General features: G+C 34.4%; 1 protein-coding gene across 3 annotated transcripts; it reads right to left on the minus strand.

The window, feature by feature from the left end:
• Nucleotides 1–1,165: 1,165 nt before the first annotated feature.
• Nucleotides 1,166–8,255, minus strand: LOC127797142 (GDT1-like protein 4). Of its 3 annotated transcripts, XM_052329732.1 has the most exons (12): nucleotides 8,095–8,255; nucleotides 7,911–7,979; nucleotides 6,365–6,424; nucleotides 6,216–6,263; nucleotides 3,913–4,001; nucleotides 3,748–3,784; nucleotides 3,614–3,664; nucleotides 2,138–2,206; nucleotides 2,002–2,046; nucleotides 1,849–1,910; nucleotides 1,348–1,420; nucleotides 1,166–1,260 (listed from the first exon to the last, which is right to left on the minus strand). In XM_052329732.1, the coding sequence occupies exons 1-12, from the start codon at nucleotides 8,113–8,115 to the stop codon at nucleotides 1,192–1,194; spliced, it is 693 nt and encodes a 230-aa protein (XP_052185692.1). In that variant the 5' UTR covers nucleotides 8,116–8,255; the 3' UTR covers nucleotides 1,166–1,191. The 3 variants fall into 3 exon arrangements, with proteins under 3 accessions (XP_052185692.1, XP_052185694.1, XP_052185693.1); XM_052329734.1 differs by lacking the exon at nucleotides 6,365–6,424; XM_052329733.1 differs by lacking the exon at nucleotides 3,614–3,664.
• Between the last annotated feature and the right edge of the window lie 1,445 nt (nucleotides 8,256–9,700).

The following is a 9,700-nucleotide window of genomic DNA, read 5'->3' on the forward strand; positions in this document are numbered from 1 at the left end:
GGCAAGCAGCGGTGAAAAGATATCTTATTTGTTCACAGGGCGTTTTGGGAAATTTAAAACAATTGCCACGAATGAAGATTTGATGTAATTAAAAAAAAATAAAAATTATATAACGTTTCAAGCTTTGCCCAATTAATTAATTTCATATGAATTCATGTCTACTAGTAAATTAGGTGACATCTCACTTAGAATAATCATCATGAAATTTATTTTTTATATCGATGGTTATTTAAGATAAGATACAGTTTTAGTAGATTATGATGATCCATAAAATATAAAATATAACAAATTTCTATAACAATAAACTTGATGTGATATTTACTTTTATATAATGAAATTAATACAATAACATTATTTTTATTTAAAGTTATCAAATTGAGATCATTTATCATATGAAATCGTGTTTGCCCGAATAAATATACTTATACTATGAGTTAAAGAGTTATTAATTTAACTTATAAGTCAACTCATTTAAATTCAAGTTCAAGATAGTATTGTATCAAAAAAATAAAAATAAAAAAAAATAATTCATTATGAAAATATGTGAATAAAATTGAGAACTATAGTTTTAATTTATATTATATTTTTTTATAATGTAAATTATAAAAAAATTATAATGTAAATCTATTTTTTTATAATTTTTATATTAAAAATTATATTTATAAAAAAAACTCATATTCTTTTAATTTATATTTTACCCTACATTTTCATTTCTTATTTTTTTCAAAAAATATCATTTCCTTATTTTTATTTCGTATCAAAAATATTTTTTATTTTTATTTTCGTGCAATCTAGAGTGGTATTACATGTCCCCTATATGGCCCATGATTTCCCATTTCTCATTTTTTGAAAGGACTAACTCCTGAGTTAAACGTGATTCATATCCAACTCAGTCTCTCTATCTAGGAAAAATTTAATTAATATTTTAGTCAAACTAATGTCATAGCAATAATAGATATTCTACATGGATAACCAAATATTTTCTTAATATAATATCTTATGCCGTTAGATAGATCCTTTTTTTTCCCCATATTTTCTTGGACTATACTACTGGATTCTAATCCTCGCATGTATCTGTCATTCTTGTTCTCTCTTTTGTAGGGTAAGTAAAACCTTAGCATGTATCTTATCAAAGATGCACAGAGTATTGATTAGAAATACTAACCATTAGCAATGTAATACAGTCACACATCATGAAACAGTCGAGAGAAATGATTGGATTCCAAAAACTATGAAAAGAACACCACCTGAAAATGCAACCTGCGAACGAATGAAGACCACTTCAATGTCATAAATATTTGACAAAAACTGAAAAACTAGGATACAAATTAAGAGAAAGTGGAATACAATTTTCTCAGATATCTGAGTTGCCAAGCTCTTTCCACCCAGGACCGCAGCAGTAGTACACAAGGCCTGTCCTCTAGTAAAAGTCAAAACATAATCAGTCCCACAAAATAAAAAGTTAATATTTTCAGTTGTCTTATTGGTCCTAAAAAGTATCGTACAATGTCAGGAGATGTCAGATTCTCCAAATCAAACCGAAGTACTAATTTCACTCAGGTGAAAAGAGGGAAGGTACTAATAAATAACTCTGCTGCCACAACATTATACCAGCTTTAATATCAGGCAGCCGATAAGTTTACAGGGGAATTGTCAACCATTTATGAATAATCTTCAATTCACAAAAGATGTGAGTGGTTCCAATTTACCATCCTAGAGTTGTTGATTAGTCACCAACCAACCAGTTACTCCTTGGGAGTGAAGCTAGAACACGAGTATGAAGATAAGAAAGAAGAAACCTAAGGACCAAAATAGTTTAATAAATAGGTGGGAGGATTCTAGACTCACAAGATTCCACCAAGGACAACCCCAAATGGGTTCTCATCTGCAGCCAAACCGATGGTAGCAAGCTGAAAAGGTCATATGTAAATGAGCAATGGAGCCACAGTGTGGTGCGCATGAATAAACAAAGACGCATGTTATTCATGTTCTGGTGCTTACCTGACTTTTATCACCCCATTCACCAAAGAAAGTAATGGAGAATGCCTGTAAAATCTCGATAATATATGATCAAATAACTAGTAGCTGCGAGTTAGCAAAAGTTTCCCAAGATAAATAATTGAAAGCAAATCAAAACCTTAAGAAAGATGGGTGAGACAAACTGAGTGAAAATTTGCCGCCTTTGCTTTTTCAAATCATCATCATCCTGTAAAAGACAATGCAAATAGATGTTTTCAAACACCAAAGAGAATGGATATTGATGAAACCTACCCAAATTCAGATTTGAATTAGTTAGTGAGACCCAATTCATGACCAAATCAACAAAATTGGGACAAAGAGGCACTAAAATGGGCAAAGAATTTCGCATTTTAGGACATTTGATGAAAAGTATTGACAAATCAGCTCATCACAATAATTCATTTGGATCACACCAAAAATTAACCATGCACTTCTCCTTACTACAAACTGATAAGCAATGTCAAAATTTTAAATAATAGGAGCCCAAGCAAGTTCTAAACTGCTATACCAACAACATTGATAAGATAACTTTAATTGATTGGATTAACTGTTTAAAAAGAGAGGAGGTTATAGAAGATGTTTTAGTCATAGAACTGAGGCAGAATTATTAAAGTGGAAAAATGCATCCAACATTTTATGCAATTGTAAAATCTCTTTAAAACTGAAAGGTAAGTTTTATCAAACAACGATAATGTACAGCAAAGTTGGCCCACAGGGACCAGCTAATGGCTTCAGCACATTAATAGATTTATTTATTTTTTATTACTATTATGACGGGTATAGTTATGGCATTCCTTTTGTGGCACTAATAATAATTCATGTAAATGATATTTCTATTTTAGTATGGGAAACGGTTCAGACTTAAGAATTTCAATGTGTATCATATTTGAAACATAAATACTGGATGGGGATAATATGCAAATGGGCATATAATGTAAAGATACTATGTCCCCTGAATTCTTGAAGGCCTGTTTGATAGGGCTTTCATTTTCATTATCTCGAAAACAGCATTTGATTACTCATCAGCATTTTCAAAATTTAAAAACAAAATCACAGTTCACTTTGTTGTCATTTTCTTCCCTCTCCTCCACCCCTCACCACAGGCAATTGAGCTCGCCAGAATGTGGCCTAATGGATTACAGTGACCCTATCCCAACAGGCCTCTAGGAGTGGTGGAGAAAAGATACTAAAAATAAATCAGAAACAAAACTAATAAAACATGGTTGCCAAACATGTGAAGTTTTAAAATGCAAACAAAAATTGAAAAGGAAATTGATAATGAAAACTGAAAAGTGAAACCTCTATCAAACAGCCTCTTCGCTATTCTAAACCAGGTTCCAAGATGGTTGACACTTGACACACAAATATACAAAATGTTTCATACAGTTTTCATCAGCCAAAGATAGAATGCAAGTGAAATTTGTTATTCTTTTTTTTTTTGGGGGGGGGGGGGGAGGGGGGTGGAGGGGAGATATAAAATTAATAAAATGAAGCCCAATCAATCAAATAGAATCTGATAAAAATATTTCTGGTCCTCAGGTCCAAAGGAGCCAGAAAGAGTACATTTTCACACATAAAGTGTTACTTGTCTTGCCTTGCTACCCTCTTTTGCAGTGCCGTTATTTGCTTTCCAATCAGCAGAATTCTACTAGCACATAAAGGTAATACTCAGAAAGGGTATCATGACATATCAACATAGAATTACTCATAAAGAGGAAAGAAACGAACCAATTTTGCTTCAACTTCAGCCAATTCTTCAGTCTCTCTATATGATGAAACATATCAGACTCTTATAAAAGCAAATCAAAGTGAGTGCAGGAATAAGATAAGGAAAAGTAATAGCTAAAAGAAAAAACATTAAAGGAAGCAAGATTACAATAAAGGCTCAATTACCCTTCTCCTTTAACTGCATCCCACAAAGACCATAGACCAAACCCCAGAAACACCAATGTTGTTATGTGATGAGTCCATCTACGAGAAATCTGCAAGGTTTAATTGCTGACAATGTATAAAAGATTACAAGAAAACGAGGAGGGGGAAGTAAAAAGGAGATAATGGCCTGTCTGAACACTCACCACCAAGAAAAAGTTTGTCATAACCAACTCTAGAAACACACACACTTAATCCTTGTTGCCTCACAAGTCATTATATATTTCACACTTGCCTAAGCTTGATCAGGTCCTATATGGCATGTACCAAATCATTCACAGACTACAATATGTGTAAAGCACATAAGAAACCAACTTATTTATTAGTTATCTAGTTCCACTAAGAACTTTTTCTCTCTCACTATGAAAAGCCAAAAATTAATGGTCTCCACCAAGTTCATTACTACATATCCCAAGGGCCTCCAAATTCACACAATATCTTCTTGGTGCCCTAGACATAACCAGCAATAGATCAGATCGAGTTTGAATGACCCACAAGGAAAACCAACCTCAAAAATGGAGTTACAACATATATTGGCATGCAAAAGAACAGCAAGAACATTTCCTCTTCTACTAAAAAATAAGCCATTTTGAGTCCAATAACGATTTTCAGGGAAAGAAATGCTCTCTCTGAAGATGCCAATTGCCAAGTTAAGTCAGCACTAACATTATAACAAAGATCAAAATCTTTAGGGTAGCAATTAAAAAGATCCACAACTATGTATATACAGAAAGCCCTCTAAAGTGACTTTGCTCACAGCATCATTTATGGAATACTCCAAGATTAGGTTTTTTTAATCAAAAATAATTTACGCTAGATCATGGTCAATACAAACCAAGAGGTTCTTTTTTTTTCAGATATTTACTTGTAAAAGTGATAGTCATGTTTCCATGTTGTACAGGTTGGTTTCACAATATATGATAGAACAGGACCGCATCAATTATCTTCATTCACCCTCATCTCACGGAACTTTTCCACATGAAGATGGTGCTAGAACTTTATCTTATCATTCCCTTGCAAGAGGGTTATGCCAAGAAGGGCATCCGACATAAAATTTTGCCACATTGTTCTTTTGCATGGATTTGTATTACATTGTCAATGTGACTGTTAGAAATCAATTCACATTATGTACGTTGTGCCACCCAACCTTAACATGGTTAGGATAAGGTGTAGTCGTTAATGGTGATGACAATGATGATGATTCACTTGTAGAAGCTAGACTTCTGAAAAGAATGTCCGACAAAGCAGTTTCAGTGGTAGCAAATGTTACCATAAAGAGAAAAAGCCTTTGAATATGCAATCGAGGATACCCTTAGATCAAAAGAACCAATAACTACGGCCAACGAGTTTCAGCAGAAAGCCTATCTGGCACTACATTTTACAACAGGGAACCAAGTGTATTCATCAGTCATTGAATATGACAGCTCTCTAAATTGAGGCTTAGGGATGAGTTAATCCTCCTAAAGAAAATGATATGTGCTACTCTATTGGAAGTGGAATTCAACACATCGAAGCTTTTCACCCCTACAAGGAGGAAGTTATTAGCAAAAATATATATATATATATATATATACCACCAGACAAACAAGAAACATATAGGTAAACAAATCACCAAAATCCAGTTCATATGTACTCATAGTCATAGCAGCTTTTTCCCAACAAGATATAGACCTCACTCATGCACTTATACCCCACCATTATTAGAAAATGACTATGAATATTTGTTGCACACTTTATGAGTAACAGCATCTGTGCCACTTTATGCATATTGCCAAGTAGAATATGGAAAGACCAAAATGTCATGATCCCCCAAACATGACTACCTAAGAGCATCCCAGCCTTATCAAATGTGACAATATAAAAATCAATAAGCATGCCCTAAGTACAACAACACTAAAAGAAGACAACCTGAAGTACAGTTCAGATGATGCTATGAAGAGGTAAGATTTTAGATGCAGCAGCATTGTGAACAAGTCACTTATCAAGAAAAATTGGAAAAACTAGTTGTCCTGCATTCTTCCTCATAGAATAATAACTCATAACGCAGTACAATCAAAATTTGCAGAGCATAAAAAACGATGAAAAATAAATGAATTGACTAATCTAGAGAAATAGACTAGAAAATTATCAAACAAACATGAGAAACAACAGACTTTTTAGATATCCAATGGCCAGAAAATATCACCCATGTCATTCAATGCATTAGACCTAATAACCTCAGCATCAATTCCATGTTGTGATTATCAAAAAAATTATTTCACTCTTACCAGATTTGGAGCAGCCCAGCCAACAATGGCAGAAAGAATAGTCATCACCTGCAAATCAGCAATATTTTCTCTGATCGCAAGGCATCAAAACTGAGTACATAATTTACAACCAATCAAATACAGATGAAAAGTTGCAAGGAAACACATACAATCAAAGCTGTCAGGCAACCTGACAGGACAAGTCTCCTAGGGTGACGCATTGCCAAGATCTAAAAACAAGCATCATAATGTCAAACAACCATATGGAAAGAAAATATAGAATAAGAAAAGCTCAGTCCTTATAAATATTAAATGAACTCAGAAACATGTGACATCAATTTTGACTATATGCTGCAAGGTGCAGTGAGAAGGAACAGGTGTTATCAGTCTTAAACATAACTTCAACACGAAATGAGAACAGAGTCTTTAAGTGCAACCTTAGTAACATGATAATTTTTATCTGTCCAACAAGGCTCCAATGCCATGCATTAGCTGGCAAGCCTGACATCAAACAATATTGTTGGTTATGGTAAAAATTAAAATAAACTGCTAGATTCCCATAACCATGGCTTGCTAGATAGTTGAATCAAAGTTGTAGGATCTCAAATTTTAGCAAGTACATTCCAGTAATTTATGGTCCAAGCAAAGAAAAACATTGGTAAATGATATGTTCAAGGCATTGAATAAGTTATTGCTTGACATCAATGCCTAGAACCATGGCATGTTCCACAAAACCCTTCAAAGACCAAGCATGGTAATTTCCAACACTTACTAATCACCCTGTCAAAAAAAGGTAACTTGAATCCCTGTTCTTAAAAAGTGTGTATTTGGCCACACTCACAAGGATACAAATATTGGCCAAAGAAAGTTTGTGCCGAGGCTAATAACCAAATTAAAAGAAAGGATATTTATCCTTCTAATATGAAAACCAAATTAAAAGAATCAAAAAGCAATGGAGGAACATTATCTAATGAAAAAAGATTGAATCTTAACCTTGTGGACCCATGGATATTAGAAAGTTCTAACTCTCTCCCAACTACAAGAAAGACAAAGAAGAAAAGCCCATAGTCTGATTCTTATCACCCACACTCTCACATTTAACTTGGTGAAATATGACAACGCATTGATTGTCAAACATCTAGAAAAATGCCCAAGCAAAAAAAAGGGAAGACAAAAATAAAGAATGCCCTAATATGTAGTTTAAAAGAGGAAGAGCATCAGATTTCTACTTTGGTGCCTCTGCTCAACAATAGCTTCGCCTAGTTTAAACATCAAGATTGCGGAACGAAAAACAGAATTGCTGTGCGTACAGGGATAGCGGATATTATATTTTAATATACTTCCTGAATTAAACAAACCTTTCATCTTCCAATAGTTTTATAACCTTCTGCTTCACAATAGTTCTATTGAAGATAAATTAGTAGTAAAAACACACGAGCTAACAAATATAACCCAATTACAAGAAAAGGAAGGAAAGCTAAAGCAGCTACTGCAAACAAAAGCCTCATAACATGCAATTGAACTTCAATCTCATTTCCTCCAGTTTGATTTTTGTTTAACATCAGTTCCCAATGTCAATAACAAGTAAATCACATCCACGCAAATCAATGACCAAACCATCTCATAAAACTAACATTGCCAATAATAAAAATAACAAAAAAAAAAAAAAAAAGACAATCGCACAGGAAAGTCGAGACAAACTACGAGGACACTAACCGCGGCGGCGAAAAACGTCTTATCGCCAATCTCAGATAGCACCGTCATGGCCAGCGACTTGGTGAAACCCTAACATCATTCACAGAACAAAACAAGACAAAAATAAAATCAAGAATAACAATCAAGACACAGTATGTAGCGTAGAAAAGATGGAGAAAAAGAAAGTACGTGAAGTGAAATTCACCTGTGCAACAGAGAGACTCATGTTTGGTCACAGAGCCACAGAAATCGCTCTGAGAGTTCGGCAGAGAGATTGAGTGGGAAGCCAGCCAGCCAGCCAAACTATTCGTACATGGAAAATTCTGTGTATATATACAGGCATGTGTGCGCGCGCGCGCGTGCGCGTCACGTGTTTATGTTTGCATTTGAGGCGGATCGCGAAGATGGATGATGAATTATGATTCATGATTTGTGAATGCGTGTGGCACTGGCATGCCGTGCCCATGCCGTCACGAGTAATAAGTCCATTATTGGCTAAAGACACTACCATGCCCATGATTTTCACTCGTTTAATTATTTTTGCCCCTTGAAAAATAACCTATTATGCTTCTTAATTTTTAAATTTAAGCTTATTACACATTTCAATATTAAAATTGTACACGTAACGTACACACTTCTATCTTTTCTAAAAACTAATAGGATGTTGTCATTTGTTAGTACAAACCAACTCATTTCTTTCTCTCTGCATTATCGTTGCCTTTGCAGTCACCACTGTCGCCACCATTAATACTGCGTCGTTATCTTCTCTTATGCATTTTTTCTTTTTCTTCTTATACACATTTATAGTAATTGTGTGGGCAACAAATCTAGTCTCCTGAGATGTGGGAGACAAGTGATCCCTCGCTTACCTTCCTTGTACTTCTATCACTATCATGGAAGTCTATTGTCGTGAGTCTCTATGACTTGCACTATTCACGCGTCGTTCGTGGCTAATAGGATGGTCTAATCGATCACTATCTTATGGGTTTCTATCGTTATCGATCGATTGGTCTTCTCTACTATGGTTGATCAAGTTGCCTCTTTACTGTCATGACCGATTGATTTGCTTCTTCTAGGCCATGGCAATTGGGCTTCTTCTTCTTTTTTTTTATTTTTTATTTTTTTTCTTTTAATTAACAGCCCTAATAACTGCAATTAAGGAAAATGGCCATCATCACTAGCACGAGAAAGGCGAGAGGTGGCGCGACGCTAGTTGTGATGGTGCTGCCTTCATGCATCTCTAGACAATGAGATGAATGATAAGTCCAAAATTCACATTTGATGTGTATAATAGATTACAAAATACAACTTGAGGGGCACTGAGAAGTCTTCCGTCAAAGTTAAGGGGCACAAATGATTAAAAGGCCCATGTTGAGGGGCACAAATGTGTTAAGTCGTCGATTATTTGGTTGGAGGTCACGTGAAGGGGCACTTTTGGAAATTTGAAAATTTTGGTTGGTGTGATGTGAGTTGAAACTGGAAGATATTCCTTATAAAAAGATATTGCCTTTTTTATTGACATGGTATCTCAATTCACACAGCCTACAAATTTAATAAAACGAGGGCTATGTTGTTATTAAGGAGGCTTTAATAAAAAAATTAATTAAAAGTAATAGACAATTAAGAACCATAATTGAATTCCCCCATGGTTAGACATGCAGAACAACCTATCATGGTCTTATCATTTTTTATTTTTATTAGAATATAAAAAACTATATTAATTCACGCGAAACGAAATTCTGATTATAGAGAGAGCATTATAGCCTCTTACTATTAGGTAAACTTTTAAAAAAAATTCAAAATATCCACAA

Source organism: Diospyros lotus, chromosome 3 (assembly GCF_014633365.1).
Source record: "Diospyros lotus cultivar Yz01 chromosome 3, ASM1463336v1, whole genome shotgun sequence".
NCBI classification, from domain to species: domain Eukaryota; kingdom Viridiplantae; phylum Streptophyta; class Magnoliopsida; order Ericales; family Ebenaceae; genus Diospyros; species Diospyros lotus.